The following is a 19,863-nucleotide window of genomic DNA, read 5'->3' on the forward strand; positions in this document are numbered from 1 at the left end:
CATTTCCCCTTCTCATCTACAGGCCATCCTAAAAGTTTTTACTTTTCCCTACTCAGTTTCCAAATAGGACTGACAGGACAACCTAGCAATATTTATTACATAGATGGGACTTTATGGTAAGAGAATAGCTAAAGAAAGAGGCAGTGTAATTTTAAGAGAAAGCACTGGAGAAAGTATATAAACTATCGTGGCTCTGTGTGCACAGTATTACTTCAGTTCAATTTTGCCATACTTTACTAATATATCCACTCTTGTTTTATTTTTGTTTTTCTTTGCAGCGCAGTCAGCTAGTCTAAACTAAGTAGCAGGTTACTACATCACATCAAAAATCTCAGACACAAAGATGCAAAGTTTCAAATGTGTCGAAAAGCAAGTAAAAGTCCATTACAAATTTATCACTAGACCACTTAGCTCAAACAGTGCTAACTTTATCAAGAAAACTCAAGATTTCACTTACCTGGTTTTTATCAGGATGTAACTTCAAGGCCAGTTTTTTGAAAGCCTGTCTTATTTCTCTATTACTTGCTTCTTTGGATATGCCAAGTAAACTATAATAGTCCTGATCAGTGCAAACAAGAGCTATCAGATATGTTACAACTAAAAATAACACCAAAGTTCTTTTCAAATCTCCAATGCAGTCTCCTTTGGATAAGAACTCCATTATGAAGTTTTTAAAAAGTTACACAGGTTCCAATTCAGACAGACTTCGCAGAGTGTATCCAAAAAATTCCAAGATGGTCAAAAGATAAGTAGATGTTTAATGGAAGGGATTTTCTTTAAGATTGTAGTTGTCATAATCCACCGTTGTCACATAATAACTGCCTTGCAAAAGCCACACCTGTAATGGGGGAGGAGGGGGAAGCCATTTAGTAAAACCTTCACTATATTACATTGATTTTTTCAATGGGGGAGGGAGGAGACAAATGGAGAATATGGGTAAAACGGGGCTGGGGAACGAGAAGCATAGGAAGGGGGGAGAGGATGTGGTGGAGGAGGCAGGAGAGGGATGAGGAGAAGGGAGTGCAAGAAAGAACAGTTACACCAGGGCTGGAGGCAGGAAGGGCTGGGGGAGCAGCATCGGAAGGGGCCGGTGGCGGAGGGCAGGGGCAGGGGCAGAGGGGCGGCCCGGGGAGGATGCCGGCTGGGGGTGACCCAGGCAGGCGGAGCAGCAGGAGCAGTGGCGCGGGACGAGACGGATCCTTCCCCGGGCGGGCCAGGCCGCTCTTACCCGGCTGCGCGGCGCTGCGGGGCCCGGCAGGAAGGATGCGCTGCAGGACAGGAGCCGGCAGGGCCAGGCGGGGGAGAACTCGGAGGAGGGGCCGGGCCGGGCCGGGCCGGGCTGGGCGCGGAGTAGCATGGGATGGCGGCGGGCCGGATCCGGCTCTGAGCCGGAGGCGGCGGGGCAGGGCGGGGCCGGGCTGACGAGTTGCCGGCGGAGGGCTGACGTGGCCGGGCCGGGCTCCTCGGAGCGGCGGGGGAGGGAGCCGGGGAGCGAGGCGGGCGGGCCGGAAGGAAGGAAGGAACGCGAGCGATGGCCACAGCCCGGTTCGTCCTGCCGGCTGTGCCCGGGGAGGCCCGGCCTCAGGGTGCTGCTGTGGCGTGGGTGTTCCTGGTACAAACACTCCGTGATCGGTAGTAACACGGGAGGGGAGGCCCGGCCCGGCCGGTTCAGAGATCGGCCCGCTGAACCCCGGGGCTGGTGTGAGGATTAACTAGTGTCTACAGGGCGCCTTGTCAGCTAGGGCACGTCTACACCTCTGGCGTGTTGTTGTTGTACAGACACGAACCGCCCCCACCCCAGCATGGGTATAAACTGGGTATGGGTGTGGCTGGCGAGCTGGGGGCTGCCGGGTTTAGGATCCTTAGGGTGGGAATCCTGCATGGCTCTGTGCCCTCCACCTGAACCTTTCAAAGAGCTTATTTGTGTTCCCATTCACAGTCACACCCGCAATGGTCGTTACCAAAGAGCACTCGGCGGCAGGGGTCAGTGTTGAACGTTGGCACATTTTATTTCCTGCCTTAAAATATTTTTTCTTACTAATGGTTTGGAAAAGGTAAATGTGTGACGTGTTCATGTGTGTCAAACTGTTGCTAGGGGCGGGGGGTGAAGGTTCTTGTAATGCACATATACCAGAGGTTGGGGAGATTTGGGCTTTTTTCCACTAAGAACTATATTCATTCAGGTCTTTGCTGGTGTAAACCATATTTTTGGTAGTCAATAGCTGAAAGTCTGCCATGGGACAAGCCTCTGGCAGGGCAAAGCATCTGTGAACTCATTTATGCTGGGAGACCATAAGGAACCAACATGACCCATAATTGAAAAGAATTGGATGTAGAGGGGTGTGATGTTCCCCTCTGCAATCTGGACTGATATATCACAGTTTCACCCCAATCCTTCACTCCTGGCGTGCGTCTTACTCTGCTTTACTCTGCTCCTGGGCAGTTCACGTACAGCCAACGGCAAGCAAGCAAGTTACCCTCAGCCAATATCCCCAGTCCCAGATGCAACCCTAAGAACTGCCGTTTCACAGAGTTCAGTGCTGCCCACTGGACTCTGCAAGCTTTTATGTTTGTCAGTTTATCAAAGAAATTGATATGCATTAGCTCTGTCCCTTTAGATGAAGTCTCTACACACACCCAAACCACATGCATTGCTTTCGATAAAACATAAGTAAGTACAGAAAGATATTAGGTGATTATAAGCCACAGGAGAGCAGGTCAGATTTAATCAAAAGTAAACAAAGGAAAATCACATTCTAAACTAAGTTTAACACTTTCAGCAACCTCATAGTCTTAGATGGTTCTTACCACAGGCTGGTTGGTTGGCCTTCAACCAGGCTGTCTTCTGAGGTCAATGCTTCGGTTGCTTGATGTTGTCCATAGCTGGATTGCAAGAGAGAGAGAGAGACCAAAATGTCTCCCCCCTCCGCTTTCAAATGTCCCTGTGCCCTCCTCTGGGGCTTCACCTCCCCCCTCTTTAGGATCAGGTGACTAACAGTATTCCTGCAAGGTCTTCTCCACGTCCTGAGTCGATTGAACATCCCCTTTTCAGATACTTAGGCTAATCCATTGTTCCTGGAAGAGCAGGGTTGTTTTATGCATGCCTTAGTAAGGTGTGAATTACCTCTGATTTTTGTGTTAGTCTAGATCTGCTTCAAGCCATGTGAGATACATATTTGGGAATATTACATAGCAGAGCTTCATAACAATATATATGTCATTACAAGAAACACTACTATAACAATAATGTTCAGTATGTCATGAGCTTTCCAAAAAACCCTTACATGACATACTTTGCATTAAACAATACAGAGTTACATTATAAGGCTGAACATGAATGCTATACAATCACACCAGAAGGGTGTACATGGGGTGCAGTGTGTCACAATGGGTATGGCCAGAGCTGCCCTTCTCCTCAGTGACTCCCAACAGCAGAATTCCTGCAGAACCCCTGTGCAACTTAAAGCTGCTTGCCAAATCCAAGGATTTCAGTGGAGCCCAGCAAAACGTTCATAATCCTGTTTTGAACATATGCATTATCTCCTCAAAATGGTGTCTAGTTTTGGTGTCTCAAGTGGGTGGAGTTTGGTTTGTGGGTGTAGCTTGCAAGAGTATGGCTGCTTTTCCTCCCCAGCTTCTAATTGAGGAGTTGGAGTACAAAGGGGAGGGAGCTGCTGCCAAGGTGTTCTTCATGAAGGGTCTGGAGCATTGCTTTTCTTCAATCTTGGTCTGTCAGAACTTAATTTCTTAAGCTTCTTTGCACGCTGCAAAACCTATTCACCCCCAGGCTTTGGGGAAATAATTGAGCGAGAGAAGGGCTTTGGGTTTATTTTATTGATTTATATTTGCAGGTGGTATTAAGAGAGGATGAGCAGTCCTTACATTGTATCATTATTTTTATAGTTTATTTTAACAAAAGGTTGCCCTAAGCATAAGATGTACACCTACTGAGTTTTTTATGTCTAAATAAATACAACAAATTAATGTTAAGGTTTTTAAGATGAGCACCATGCTGCCAATTTTTATCTGATTTTCAAACACCCTAGTTTCACAGTCATTCAGTCAATTAAAAAGATAGGTGTCATCTGCAAAATTAGGATCTCTCTGCTGGTGTAGATTTTGAAAACTCACTGAATTTGTACATACTCAGATTAGGGATTTTAGACTGGATCCATATTTTATTATTTTTAAAAACACAATTAATTGACAACAAAGATCTATGTCAGCCCTATATAGGCTCTCCCTATATCAACTCCTTCCCTGCTCCAATAAAGATATTCTCTGCATTCCATTACAGGCATCCATGGCACCCTGGACACAGGAAGTCTTCAGCTGCTGATACTTTCCCCCTTACTCTTTAATCATTGCCTGTGCAGTTTTGCTAATGCAATAATAAACTATTGACAAAAATTGCAGATAATTTGCAGATGTGTCATTACACCCATAAACTTTATTGGTTAATCTTTAAAAATTCATGTCTAATAAAGTGAGTTTGGTCCCAAGGGTTGTGTGTAATCCATGTATTTTATATGTAAAGGTATTCAGATATTGCAGTAATGCAGATGGTATAAGTGCCTAGATATTTCAACATTCTGTCTTTAAAATGTTAATTATTAGAGTTGATATTTTGAAGGAGTGCTTTTATTAGAATGGAAGAATAACAGCAGAGTAATGCAACATTTTAAAAAAAGGCATAAAATGTAAGTAGTGCTTCTAAGAACATAACAATGGACTGCCTTTGTTCAGCAGTCAATAATATTAAAAACCTGGGTTAAAAAAGCAAATAAGCCACACAGCTACTCTAGACTTAAGAGCATTTAATCAAAGGCAGATGGGCTTATTTTCTCCTTTCAATTTATTTATTTTAAATTTCCTTTTGAGATTTCTGATTTTTAGTTTCCCTACTCTAATCCTGTCAGTGTTGCCACTCCATACTACGGTCATTTCCCAAGGATTCCTTGCTGTTTGGAAACTTCTCAAAACAAATGAAAACCATTCCTATTGCAAAACTAGGCCCGACCCACACTCTCACTAGCCAAGTTCTGAATGTCATGCTCTTTAGGAGTAGTGCTGCTGCATTAGATGTGATCAGCAGGGCCAAATTCACTTTTGGGGTAACTCAGGGAAGACAAGTTGCACTTACGAAACATGGAGGCAAAGGGCCAGAGGAAGATGAGGCAGTCACCAGCTAGGTAAGTGGAGCTAAGGGGGAAATTTCTAGGCTAGGGAATACAAAAGCATGCTTGAAGACTGAGAGAAAGATGCCAGATGCACCAGAATGAAGACAGTGAGAGTATGAGATGGGATTTAGTTATTAAAAAGCAGTATTATATTATTGATGGACCAGATTATAAACCTTTTGCTCTCAGTGATGTATCGTTATTTTCACAAGTAGTTCCAGTGACTTCATTGGAATTGCTAATATGAGTAACTACTCACCAGTGTAAGGGGTTCACAATCTGTCCCAATAGTACTATTTATTCAGAGCTAAATCCACTCTTGCCTATAGAGGTCAGATAAATGGGTTGTGTGATTACTGTAGTTTTAGGGCTTCAGTAATCCCTCATGATCGCTGCACCTTTTCCAGTCTGTGTGGGGATTTGGTCAGAGCACCCATAAAGTTCAAGATTAAGTACCATCCAGGCATCCCTTCCACATTTTCATTAATGCTAGTATGTGGGAAGGCCAAGTGAAGTACAACCGTGTAGCATGCAGAATTCTTACATCAGAGATCTTCTGTATGCTGTCCAACTTCATGCAGTAGAAATGCATCTTTTCTGCTACAATCAGGGCTTAATGTATGTGACACTTACTTGGGCCACATACAGTTGTTCCTCTTGAATTATCTAGTACCTTACTATTGAAGAAATGGGAATAGTGATTTGACATCCTATTACAACTTCTGATTTCAAAAGTCATTGCTACTCTCTTCTGACATGCAAGCAGATATACTAGAATTATCCATAAGAAGGACATGGAAACAATTTGACACTAGAAATCATTTTATTTCACATAGTTGTTCCCTGTACGAAGATGACCTCACTATAACTGTGTTGTAACCTGCTTAAGATTTGATGAGTTTCTGTTACATTGGATGAAGTGCTTTTTAATTAGTATTGTGAGAAAATGCTCTTATTTTTACTGACATGACACATTGTTAAGGGGGGTCCACCCCACACTCACCTTGAAGAGGTTATTGAGGCCAGATGGGCCAATTAACTATCAGGCTGAAGGCTGAGAGGAAAACCCTAATTAGGGGAAGCTCACCTGTGTGGGAACAGGTCGGGTTTCTATAAAACCAGGGAGCTGAGCACAGGAAAGAGGATATAGGTGGGTAATCTGTAGTCAGTTTCTGGGGGAAAGAAGGTGTGTTTGGGGACTATAGACAAGTAGTTAATGGTTGTTTCCTGGGAGGAGGGAGTAAAGAGGCTGATAAACTCCAGCGATGGGGGAGTGCTGGGGTAGGAAGCAGCCTAGGGAGTAAGCAGCAAGGTTGGGGACTGAACAGACCTTAACTGTATGTTGTAGGGTCCCTGAGGTGGGGCCTGGAGTAGAGGGGGGACCAGGGAAGTGTCACTGGTGCAGTAGTGACCTGGTAAACTGCCTGGGTTACTGGGAGTAACAGAGAAGAGGGAAAGACTGAGTGACCTACCCAGAGGTCTGAGTCATGAAGAGGATGCTTATTTGCCAAAAGGAAATTGTTTAGGGAGTCTGACTGCAAAAGATTGGCATGCTGTTTTACACATGAATCCTCTTTGCTCATCTTTAATGAGCAGAAAGAAACATACCCAACTGAACTAGCTTATTAATTTAAAAAAAATTATGCTAACCATTATTTTTTTAAAAAGGTCATAACTATATTCTGTCAAAAGTTTCCCTTTTTATTCGGTTAGACTATTCATGCATATTTTCACTTGTTTTGTGAGTCATCATGTAGGCTTAACCTTTATAGTGCAAGCCAACTATTTTACAGCCTGTGAATATTTTTAATAAATTAGATTTCTTTAAGTATCTTGCAATTTTGTAAAACTATTGACTATTCTAGAAACTTAGCACGCACTTTCACTCCGTGTCATAACGTAGAAATACAGCCTTCTGAGTGTCCATTCAAAGCATCTGAATGTTTCATATTCATGTGATTAATATTGTAAAATAGATTGTTCCATGAGACCTGTTGACCTTGAATGTCACTGATTTGAAGCATACTTTCAACCATCATGTATCATACATGGGTGTTTAGTTTTTGGGTGGCTGGCATTTGTTCCATACTGCCATATTTATCAAAGAGCTTCCCAATTGCTTTGAGATTAAGCAACTTTAATTTCAATATTCATTTTTTAATGAAAAGTAAAGCAATAGAAGTGAATACCCTAATTACATCTTTTAAATCAGGGAGAGCTAACATAAGAAGAATAGCCTGAGTGCTAAAATCTATTCCCCAAAATATTTTCTTCATATATTAAGGGTTCATTTTTAGTGTGCCACATAATCCCTGTGATAGTTAATAGGGCTGTGTCTACTTTTCAGTGCGTTTAATATTGCAAACTAGGAGTAAAATAACATCACAATGTGAACTTGTGGTTGTGGTCATAGGCTATTTTGTCTAAACGTTTCACAAGGGAGTCAATGTAGCACATGGATGTTGCTTCAGACTGCTTAATTCTCTCTCATGCTTGAATACATGGTTTTGTAGGATGACATAATGTGATGGTTTCATGTAAGATCAAGGCTTACTTTGCTTTCTGAGGCCATGTCTACAGTACAAACTTTGAGCAACAAAAGTTACATCAGCCTAAAGGCACCATCAGTTAGTGTATTGCTCATGTGTGTTGGCCTCTTCTGTCGGCACTGCACGTACTTGCAAGGAATGCTTGTCAACGCTGTACCTTGGCAGGTATATCAATGTGCTGTGCGCCACTCTCTGGTGCAATGCCTTTTGGGGAACTCTCGCAATGCATTGTGGGGCTTACATGAGTTGCACAGGAAGGGCTGGGAGCAAGGGGTCTAGTTCTCATCATGCAACTTTCTCCATCCCATGTTGCCATCCCTATCCCATAATTTCCTCACCCTTTAAAAAAAAAAAAATCCCATAAACCCACACAGCACTTGTTGCTGTCTGCCATCTCTGAAGCATGGAGCCCACCCAGCTCTGCACTATTGTCATGAGTGTTGTAAATAAAGGACAAAGATCATCTGGTATTTGCAGTCACAGGAAATACCACGGCAAGGGATGTGATGACTTTTTTTGGAGGATAGATTGCTAAGGGACATAGCAAAAAAGAATTCAAAGTTGTTGGTGGCTTTCATGGAGCAGTTGCAGATGGTGGAGAGCTGCTTCTGGGCCTGAGAAACAAACACTGACTGGTGGAATCACATCACATTTGGAATCACAAATGCAGGTATGGAAATACAAGCAGTGGCTGCAGAACTTTTTGATGCAGAAGATCACATTCCTGGATCTGTTTGCTGAGTTTGCCCCAGCCCCTTCAGCGCATTGGTACCAGAATGAGAGCTGCTTTGACAGTTCAGAATGGCAATAGCGTTGCGGATGCTTGAAATGTTGGATTTCCACTGACTGGTACAGTGTGTACCGAAGGGGGGGTGGGGAGGGGCCAGGCCCCCAGGCTCTGGCCTGAGGGGGGCTGCTGGGCTGACCTTTCACAATGTGAAGGGCCAGGGGGTGAAGCCACCCCGTCTGAGCTGGCGCTTGGCTGGGGGGGGGGGGGGGAGGCGCTGGCCTGGCCTGGCCTGGCCTGTCCTTTCATGGGCAGGGGGTGCAGGAGGCTCTGAGGGGTGCCCCTCAACGCCTCCCCTGTGTGTCATGAAGGGCTGGCCTGGGACCCCCTCCACAGGCCAGGGGATGAGGCTGCCATGTGCGAGCTGGTGTTAGGCAGTGGGGCTGGAGCAGGAGAGGCAGGCGCTGTGTGGCGGGTAAGTGCAGAGAGGGGGTGGTGGTGGAGCCATGCCTGCATTTGCGCCTCCTCCAACCTCATGCCTCCAGCAGGTACAGATGTCCCCCTCCCCTGGGCAGCTGGGGGATAGCAACGCCAGGACCCCTCCTGCCTGTGTGTGGAGGAGGGGGGAGCACAAGTGAGGCCGGGGAGAGGGGGCCGCAAATGTAGGCCAGAGACCCATGGTATGCCACTGGACTGGTAGCAATCATTTTGAAGTTGAAAATCCACAGTGGGGACCATTGTCATTGTAGGTCTGTTAATTGCGTCCTGCTACACAGGGCTGTGACTTTAAACAACGTGCAAGACATCATGGATAGACTTACAGCTATGGGGTTCCTGAATTGTAGTGGGGCATTAGGTGGTATGCATATCCATATTTTAGCCTCAGCCCACCTTGCTAGAGAGTACAACAGCAGAAAGGGCTGCTCTTCTATGGTTATTCAAATGATGGTGGATGACTGGGGATGCTTCACTGATATCAATGTGGGCCGGTCAGGGAGATGCATGATGCTTGTTTTCTTAAGAGCACAAGACTGTTCAGGAAGGTGCAAGTAGGGATGTTTTTTCCCTACCAACAGATTGCCATTGGCAATGTTGAAATGCCAATAGTGATCTTGGGGCCCAGCCTACCCTGGCTCACATACACCGGCCACCTTGACAGTACCAGGGAAAGAATCCATTATGGGCTTAGCAGGGGCAGAATGACAGTTGGATGTGATATTTGGCAGACTGAAGAAATACTGGTGGTTGTTACTCACTAGATTAGATCTGGCAGCGAAAAATAGCCAATGGTTGTAGCTGCCTGTTGTGTCCTGCATAATATTTGTGAGACAAAGGGGGAGAAGTTGCTACGAGAGAGAGGTGGAGTGGCTGTCTGTGGACTTTAAACAGCTAGACACATCACTCCCTGTAGAGTTCTTCTAAAGGCCTGTGTGCCTGAAGGAGGCTTTGGAAAAGTTCTTTAATGGTCAGGCACAGTTATGTGGTGTGGTGGTCTGTGCTCTGGCTGGCCCTGGAGTTTTGGGGGTTATTACGAATTGTGTAGTGCTTAGGGTATATTTATGAATATCACACTCTTTTAATGGAGAATGATGTGGTGCTTACTGTATATTTATAATTACACTGGTTTTCACTGAATCTGTGGTCCTGTTCTGTTACAATCAATGTATGCTTTGAGTAACACTAGACCTTCTGCAGTACGTTATGAAATAATAAAGATACTTTTATTTCCAAAAAATGTATTGAGTACCAAAAACGGTGCAAAACATTAATATGCAATTGCAGACCTATACAATGCAAGCTTATAATATAAATTTACAGAACAGAACTTTAAAATTAGAAAGGTAGAACTTTTATGTCCATTTTAATCCAGTCATTTTATTTCAGAGATTGAAGGTGTTACCTGCATAAATCACTCCCTTCCCAGCATGTAGGAAGAAGATAGATCCCTCATGCCCCAAACTCTTTTGTTCTATTGTCAAGTTATTTCCATGCCATCCCTTGGAGAGAGTCCACAATATTTGAAGAAAGCAATTGATCCAGCACATTGTAATATGAAAAAGAGTTAACTGATCATCTCCAATGGAAAAAATATCCTCAAGACAATTCCTAAACTCTACTGAAGAAAATTCTTTGTGATTCCTAATCCTGCAAAATGCAACTGTGTTGATAAAGTAGGACTGAAGTTTTAAAGGTGCACCTTAAAAGAAAATAGGCACATCACTATTCTAGGTCTAGTTAATCACAAATATTTATAATTATGCTTGTCTTCCATCTATTTGTGACCAGCAATAACCCACATGTCCATTTCTAGTTGTAATTGAAATGTGTAGCTGTTTTAATTACATACTTATAATTGTGAATATCAAGTTCATGAAGATTCATCTTTCCAGAAGAGATTGGAACACAATCTATTTCTGTTTTATACAGAAGTGACTTACCCTATGAACAGGGGATACAGAAAAAAACCCAACAAAAGATTGGGAAAACTTAAGATTCACTCTGCTCCCTGGAAGACGAGTCATTCAAGAGATGCTGTATATTTAAAAAAAAAAACAAACCTGTTTAACCATAGAGAAGCAATTTATTGTTAATCCTTCTTTCTTTTACTTTTTTCTTGTTCCTTAGAGAGAATCAGTGGTGGTTGGGTTAGGACCATGCAGTCCAACCTCAGAGGCAGCATGTAGGTGCACCCCTCCCTCCCTCCCCCAAGGTGCAGGTCAGGGACCAAATTTTGAGTCCATCTGCTTCCCCCTTGCTCTAAGTGGGAGATAAGGTGTGCCAGATACTTTCCTGACATGAATTACTCCCCCGTCTGTGCTGGCTCAGCTGTACTGCCTGGCACACCGGGGATAACAGTCCATTTACTCCTCATCCTGCTTCTCCCCACTCACCTGCATCAAAGGTCCAGAAGGAGCCCTGTGGCAACTGCTTCCCCCGCCCCCGCTTCACAAAGTCTGATGATGCAAGAAGCCAGTGCAGGGGAGACAGGAAGCTTTTTATCCAGTGGTTGGTTTGTTAATAAACAAAGGCTTGATCTTGTTCCCACTGAAATCAGTGGCTTCCATTGATGGCAATGGTGCAGGGTCAAGCCCCAAATTAGTACAGGTCATTTTGCTTAATGATGCAGGCTGTGGCAGGGGGCAGAGGAGATGAGACCATAAAAAGAGGTATTGCCACATTTTGTTTTAAAAATGTGAGCAATTTGAGTTCTAGAAAAAGCAATCCGCTAGTAAATTTAGATTCAAGTTACCAAGTTGTGTACACTGTAAAATCTCTGATTTCATTTGGATGGTGTAAATAGAACTGGTCCACAGTGCCAAGAATTCCTCTATAGAAGAATATGTATAGTTGTGAGTTGTAACTTCAGGGTTGGCATAATTTCATGAATGGATTTCAGTCAAGATTGTGCGACATGAGACATGTAAGTTTTGTGAGGAAAATAAGTCATCTTTGTGCAACCTCTTCAACTTTGCCGTTTGTACCAGAGGAAAATCTCTAGAGGGAGCTCTTGTCACAATTTCCCAAGTGAAGGGAAAAATGTTTTAATGAAAAAAAAAAAAATCCAGCTGTATTAGTAAATGAATGTAATGTCAAATCTATTGTGAATACATCTGCGCTATAGGAGAAGTTAGGGTATCACAGGCCACTTATTTGCAAACATAATCTTTCTTCACTTGTACAAGCAAACTTAGCTCACCGTTACCTGTAGGATGTGAATATGAAGGGGAGTGAACTCAGTAAAGGACATTCCAATAAATTATGATCACAATGTAAAGGTCAAATTGTGATGTTCCTCCTGTGAGGAACTGTTGGGGAACAGTGAATTCAGGGGTGCTGTTCTGAGCTGCGGTAGGTGAGGGTAGTCAGGCATTTGACCTCCACGGAGTAGATGAAGACAGAAATCCTTCGAGCTTTGAGGAAAGCATCTGTGTAATGCTCCTACACAGGCTTGGGAAAGGTACTGAGGATCTGCTGCCATTTGCCAGTAGGCACATCAAATGATGGTGTAAAAAAGTGACAGAAATCTGATACTGCCTTTTCATTAGCTGGTCCTGTGTCTATTGGAGCTGCAGAATGCAGACCTCCAAATCATGCTATAGCAGTCTTAGAGTAGTGATCAGGAAGTGGATGTAGACAAATACTTATTAATTCTACTCTTTTACCTTTCGGTTGTGAAGAGTTCTTTCTTGGAGTTTTGGAATTCGGTTGGGTCCTTTTCTGAGACACAGAGGTTAAGGGACTCATCCAAAGTATCATTGAGAGTTTGTGTCAGGGTCAATAATGGAATCTAAGTTTCTAATACCCAGCCCCTTGGGCTCATTTCATTAGATACCACAGTGCCTTGAAAGGCAGTGTAAGAAATGGCTTCAGACTGCCATGAAGACAAGTGGAGATTAGTAGGAAAATCTGTTTTGACATATTGAAATGCAATATTTATTCTGAGTGGACTGATGGTTTCCATATTTAATGTTGTAATTCACAAGAGATTTAGTGCTGAAGGAACTTGTCTCCTAACTATATTCTGTTTAGTCTTCAGATTTATAAATTGCAGAGCTAATTCCATCAAAAACGTGTTTACAAAGTCAGTACTCAGTAGTAACTGCTTTTCTCTATCATAGATCCATTCTAATGTCTCTAATACACCTACAGAAATGTTGCCTATTAGCAAATTAATTTAATATTGGCAAATATTAGTTTAATTAGGAGACAGCAACAGAAACAAATATTTCAAGTTTGATTGTTTATTTCAAGAAATTCTAATCTCAAATATTTTACTCCAGAGTCCCATTAGTTGAGCTATATTTAGGTTTGTTCTGATGCCATCTAGTTAATGTCAGGGCCCCCACATTTGGGAGGGAGGGAAGGGTACACTTCACTAGGGCTTAGAGGCCCTGGGGGGCCCGGCCCAGGCTGCAGCCCTCATTACCACGAGCAAAAAATGTTTCATGGCTCATGAGATTGTATGTATGGGATGAAGGATTGTGGTATGTGTGCATGGTAGGGGGCCTGTGTTAAAAGTTTGTACTGGGCTCAAAAAAATTATGCTTGGGCCCTGGTTAACGTACAAGGAAATTCACATTAGAATTTATTTCTATTTTATGAAATTGTTTACATGTGTCAAAGTACAAGTGTGAATGACCAAAACTAATAGGTTCTCATATTAATACATTATCCAGGAAAGATAAAATGAATACAATAAAAAATCAAATCTCATAATCATGGCAGTCTCTTGTCACTTAATGTAATCTCTGTTCCAGACTAGTATTCCTTCTGCTTCTTAGCCTTTACAAAAGCATCTGCAAAAAAGTCTCTGATTTGTTTTGGATGATGGATAATGTGGTTAACCCAGATTATCTCCTCTTCATGGCTGATGCTGACCCCTCCAATTGTTAAGAAATTTTGTGCAACTCTGGAGTCAAAATTACAGAGTCAGAATGGGCAATATCTGGAGGGGACAAATGCTCAGTTTTCTCTGCTTGAGTTTGGCCATGTCACTCACTGAAATCCAGGTTGTGTTGAAATTTTTAGTAGGTTTGCAAACTCAGTAGGCACTCAAAAGTTAGGAAACACCAGGAAGGACATGGGAACCAAGAGCAATGTCCCAGGTGATTCATCAGCTGGAACCTTCAGATCCACAACACAAAACTCTGTCACTTAAGCTAATGAAAATTTTTCCTCCAATTTGAATATTTCAATCCAGAGTCCCCTGACATTTCAGACCAGGGATTTTCATCCTAACACTTTGGACAAGAAGGGGGACTTGAACCAAAGATGGCCTTTGTTCCCCCAATCTGGTTTGAGCAGCAATGGATGACACACCTGATGCCTTTTGGATGTCCCAAGTGGCCATACTGGGATCCTTGGGCATATCGTCAGTTTTTTCCCATGCCCCTAGTCTCTCTCATTGGGAATACAGGGGGACACGCTCCCCTACTCCAAGTGCTCCTCCTCTGTTACCTTAGGCACAAGAATCCTTTGAGGAGCAGAAGGCCAGGGCAGATAGAGGTTACTTCCCAAACAAATATTTTCGCTTATGGCCTCTCTTTGAGCTGGTGTGCTGATGCGATAGTGTCTCCTTTAGTCAGGTGGAGTGTTGCGCAGAGTTTGCTTGAACTGGTGGGGTGATCAGTCAGCTTCTCTTGCCTGAGTGTTTATGGCAGTCCTGTGCTGGTCTATGAAGGGGGTTAGTTTTAGTCCTGCTGGGATGTGTGGGTTTTCCTCTTATACTTGGCAAGGTGAACTGGTCCTGGTAATCTGAAGGGTTTGGAAAACCCTTCAGTTATGTCTGAGTGATCAGTAGGGGAGCCCGGGACCATCCACACCACTGGTTCCAGCTCAGGACCCTTAAACCAGACAGGCAGAATCAGGCCTCAACTCCTGCTGTGCCCTGAGTTCCTTCATACCTCCCTTGGTTTCTGTAGGCTCCTCCAGCCTGTATATCTAATCATCTCCTCTCTTGGTGTTGTCTCTGGGCAGCTTCTCAGCAGCTTATTGGCAGGAGTTTTTCTTCAACCTGCTTGCGCTCCTGGCAGTCACGATAAGCCACTCTGCCCTTCTGCTTCTCAGCTCTTTGATTCTCCGGGCTACTGTGGGGCTGCCAGTCAGCACAGGCCAGCAGTTTCTGCCTTGGTTGCGAGGCCAGCATGGGGTATATACACCCCATGATGTTCCCCCACCAACTGCGGCTGATGACTTCACACACTTCCAAGAGTTAATGAAATGCATTGTGGATTCCCTCCAGATTCCATTGGAAGAGGTCAGGGAGTCACCCAGGATCTCCTGTTGTATCTTCCAATGAACTCCCTCTGCCCAAGTTGCCCTGCTTGTTAATGAGGCCCGTTGGATCTTGCGAAATCCACCTGGCAGAGTCCTGAGCTGATTCTGCTGATGTATAAATGGGCTGATAAGAAATATTATTTCCCAGCTGAAGACTCTGAATTTCTGTGCACCCATCCAACACCAAACTTCTGGTTGCAGAGGCAGCAAACAGTGTGGCAGGCAACATCATGTGAAGGCCCCACACCATAGAAGACCAAAAATGCCTTAGTTTGTTTGGCAGAAAGACCTACTCATCTGCAATTCTTTAATTTAGGATTGTGAACAGTCAAACTCCCAAGATTAATCCAATTACTCAAATTATGCCAAATTCACCACTTCTATTGAGCATCTGCTGGCTGACCAGTTTCAGGCTAGTATTAACGAGGGTAATCTGTTAGCTAGAACATTGGTACAGGTCTCCATTGGATGCAGCTGACACTGCCTCTTGATCCATCTCCATGGCTTGTAGTTATGCAGAAGGTGCCCTGGCTCCAGATGACTGGATTTCCAAGGGAGGTCCAAACCACAGTCGAGGACCTTCCCTTCCATGGCCTCGAGCTGTTGGCTGAGTCCACTGATGATTCGCTGTGTGCCCTTAAGGATTCCAGAGCTGTGCTGTGATCTCTTGGGACCTACACAACTACAAACAAAGGTTTAGTCGATCCCCAATGACTCAAAGATCCCACCTTGTGTCATTTTCAGGATCCCAGAGACCATATGAACCATGCAGGAAAAAAGTCTAGATTCCAGAGGAAGAGACCACCAGTTCCCTTTTTGCCTGCTTCTGACCCCTCCTTTCCTCCTGCCCCCAATCATCCAGCCATCTCACTTTCGCATCAGTTTTGATGAACTGGTTGAGGACTCTGAACTGTCCCATAACAACGAGCTGCAGATACGCCATTTTTCCTGCCTTCCACCATTTGGAGTCCATCTGACTCCCTCTTTCTGCATGGGAGAGAATTGCATCAGACAAATGGGTGTTGGAGGTTGTAAGATTTTGCCTCCTTTCTCTATGCCCACTCCCCTTCCATGTCCCTCTTCAGGGATCCCTCTCACAAGCACCTCTTAAAGCAAGAAGTTGACTCCTACAAATGGGTGCTGTAGAACCAGTTCCAGCTCAGCACAGAAGGAAGGTGTTTTTTTCCATCTACTTTCTACTCCCAAAAAACAACTCTGTGGAGACTGATTTTTAGATGTAAGACTCCTGAAAAACTTTGTCAAGTCTCAAATTCAGGGTGATATCTCACAGCTATAATTCTGTCATTAGAACCAGGAGTTTTTTTGGCCCTCGACCTTCATGATGCCTGTTTCCATTTTGCAATGCACCCACCTCACAAATGAATCCTGTGCTTTTCATTAGGCCAGGATCACTTTCAGTACTGAGTGATCCCCTTCAGCCTTTTGTCTGACCCAAGAGTGTTCTCAAAGGAGCTGGTGGTGGTCCTAGCTTCCCTGACATCAAAGGTAATTGTTTTTTTCCATATCTTGATGACTGGTAATTCAAGGGTTGATATTACAACAAGGTCTCAGACATAAAGATGATGAGATCCCTATTCCGTGAGCTAGGGTTGCAGCTCAACATCAACAAATCCGGTTTGAACTTAGTACAAAGAATAGTTCAGAGGAGCCTTGGATGCCATATCAGCACAGCTTATCTTCTACCCAAGAGACTCTCAATGTTAGCAAATCTCGTGTCTCAGATTCATCAGTCCACAGACCTCAATAAGTTGTCTTCAATTACTCAGACACGTGGACTCCTGCACTTTTGTGATGCCATATGCCAGGAACCTCCATCATTGCTTCCAGCCTGGCTCAGGACGGTTTATAGTCTGAACAAATAATGCATGAACAAATTAGTGTTGGTACCTCATCAGTTGGTGGAGGGATCCAGACCATGTCTGCGTGGGGATTCCATTTGTTCAACCTCCTCCCTCTATCTCTATAACAAATGCAACTTCAACGTGCTGGGGAGCGCATTTGAGGACCCTAACTCTCCAGGATAAATGGTCTGTTTACATGACATGAGTACACACCGACTTCCTCAAACTGAGGGTAGTCAGGAACACCTGTATCAACTTCCTGCTCGTAATCAGGAACAAGTCTATAAAGATTCTCACAGACAACATAGCTAGCATGTTCTAATACAACTGACAGGGAGGAGCCAGGTCCCCTTTCCTTTAGGCCAAAGCAGTAAAGCTCTGCAGCTGTTGCATAGTCAATTCCATCTTATTTTGGCAGCTTACCTTCCAGAGATAACAGAACAGCTTAGAACAGCTTAAGCAGACAGGACCATGAATGGGAGTTGAATCTTCAAATTCTCAATTTTTTCAGATTTTGCTAACACTTTTGCTTAAAGGGGGGTGGGGAGGGTTTTGGGTCCTCTTTTTAGGAATTGTGTTCCACTTTCTATGGCCAAGAAAACTGCTAGATGCTTTTCTCCAAACACCAGTGATTCTGAAGGTGATCAACAAAATCAAACATGACAAAGCTAAAATTATATGAATTGTCACAATGTGGCCCAGACAGCTATGGTATCCTTATCTGATTCACCTAGCCATCTTTCAGGTGATCAGCCTCCTAGCAATTCCTCATCTTTCCCTGGGGATGCTGGCTGTGCTCTTCATCCCAACCTGCAGATCTTTCACCTCAAAGATTGGTATCTTGATGGTTCACAACACTAGAATCTATTAGCTCTAAGGAGGTGCAATGGGTATTTCTGAACAGTAGGAAAGAGTCCCACGAGATACTTATCTCCACACATGAAAAGAGTCAGCCTGCAGTGTGTCCAGAGAGGTTCCTCCTGTTCATTTTCCCCCCCTTCCCCCCGATCATCCTTGATTACCTCTGAGAGCTAAAAAAGAAAGGGTTACCTATGAGTTCTATCTGGGTCAACATGGTGGCTACAATAGCCTTTCATTCAGTGGTTGAAGGACTCTCCGTCTTCACCCCTCCTACCAACATAAGGTTTCTGAGAGGATTAGGAAACCTTTTCCCCAAATTAAAGAACATGCCTATTTGGGATTTGAATTTAGTACTTTAAAAATGTAGCCATTGGCTCATTAGGCATTTCTCATAAATTTATCTCTGAAGACAGTCTTTTTTTGGTGGCTATCACCTCTGCTTGTAAGGTGCTCATTTACAGTATTTTTCCAGCACAGTTTTGTAATGTCCACACACTAACCTTTTTTTACTCAAGGCGTCATCTGAGTTTCACATCCACCAGGTTATGCACCTTCCTCCCCCCCCCCGCAACCCCACCAGGCCACATCAGTCCAGAAAAGCAGGCAGTTTTGCACACTTTGGATGTAAAGAGGGCGTTATCCTTTTATTTTGACAGTACACCCAGAGTGTTCATGGCTATTGCAGATAGATCCAAAGATTCAGCAATTTCCACCCAGAGACTCTCTAGCTAGATCTGACTGTCACGGTGCTATAAATCTTCAAATATATACAGCCTCCCTCTAGGGTATTGATCCATTCCACATGATCTCTATCTACTTCTATGGCATTACTCAAGGTCCCTATTTTGGACGTTTTGTAAGGCTGCCACTTGGTCTTCCATACATACCTTAAAGCATTATGCAGCATTTAGTCCTCTAGATCAGATGATGCCATTGGAAATGCAGACAACACAGCAATCTTGGATTTGGCTCCAAAGCACAGCTGGGAATACCGCTTGGTAGTCACCTGAAGCGGAGCACATAGGAATACTACTTGGAGAAGGAGAGGTTCCTCGCCAGGTGCAGTAACTGGAAATCTCTGAGATGTTTCCCTATGACTGATCCACTATCCACCCTCCTTCCTTCCCCTCTGCTTCAGAGTTTCTTCTGGAGACTTCACAGTAGAGAAGAAACTGAGGGTGGTTCCCTCGCATAGCCCTATATGGCCTCAGAGCAGGTCATGAGGAAGTGTAGGGTGTATGCGAGGGCTGAACAGGTACTACTACCAAAAATCTCTGATTAAAGGTGCACCTGAAGTGGAGCACCATGGGACACACATTTCACAGATCTCCTGTTACTGCACAAGGTGAGTAATCGTCTTCCTCTACACCCCGGCTTCTTGTTAGATCTCTCTGCTTGCTGCCTGTTCCTGTTCCTCCCTCACTCATTCCTATTCTGTCTCCTTGTCCAGACAGTTAGTTCCCCCCCTTCCCAGGTCCACATCTGATTGCAGAGTTCTTGCTCCTCACAAGCCAACAGACTTGCATTCCCACCCATTTTCTTCACTGCCTACCAGTCCCAGTTCACCCCCCATAACAGCTCCAGTCTCCTTGCCCAAGCAGTCCCAATCTCCCTCTAATATTCTAATATTATTTTTCCCCCTCCAGCCCCAGTTTCACCATACCCCTTGTCCCAATCTATATATTTCCCTCCACCCTGTACTGGTTTTGTCCCTTCTGCATTCAAATCGGATGGCTTCCTCCTCCACGCTGCTTGGGTGTCGGCAGTGGGCATCATTGAGCGTGCAGGAGAGACAGGCTCCCTGCTCTCAGTTCTGGTGTTTGACTCCACCCTGGTCCAGAGCCACTGTAAGCAGCAATTGCAGAGGAAGTCCTTCTGGTCCCCTACATTCCTGGGCTGGAACATGC

The 19,863-nt window shown here is 44.2% G+C and overlaps 1 protein-coding gene and 1 long non-coding RNA gene across 2 annotated transcripts in view; one reads left to right on the forward strand and one right to left on the reverse strand.

Moving 5' to 3' along the window:
- Positions 1-1,341, reverse strand: part of DNAJC10 (DnaJ heat shock protein family (Hsp40) member C10) — a 37,766-nt gene extending 36,425 nt beyond the window's left edge. The window contains exons 1-2 of the mRNA XM_067549076.1: positions 1,229-1,341; positions 458-838 (exon numbers count right to left, since the gene is read on the reverse strand). Of these exons, the coding sequence (XP_067405177.1) occupies positions 458-661 (204 nt within the window). The 5' untranslated portion in view covers positions 662-838; positions 1,229-1,341. The remainder of the gene's footprint in view (positions 1-457; positions 839-1,228) is intronic.
- A 119-nt stretch (positions 1,342-1,460) lies between these two features.
- On the forward strand, positions 1,461-4,420 carry LOC137153583 (uncharacterized). The gene is made up of 3 exons (XR_010919845.1): positions 1,461-1,612; positions 1,940-2,054; positions 4,298-4,420. It is a non-coding gene; the product is annotated as an uncharacterized lncRNA (long non-coding RNA).
- Positions 4,421-19,863: the final 15,443 nt, after the last annotated feature.

The sequence above is a fragment of the Emydura macquarii genome, unplaced genomic scaffold (assembly GCF_026122565.2).
Source record: "Emydura macquarii macquarii isolate MOO-44397 ecotype Brisbane River unplaced genomic scaffold, CSIRO-AGI_Emac_v2 contig_1253, whole genome shotgun sequence".
NCBI lineage: Eukaryota > Metazoa > Chordata > Testudines > Chelidae > Emydura > Emydura macquarii.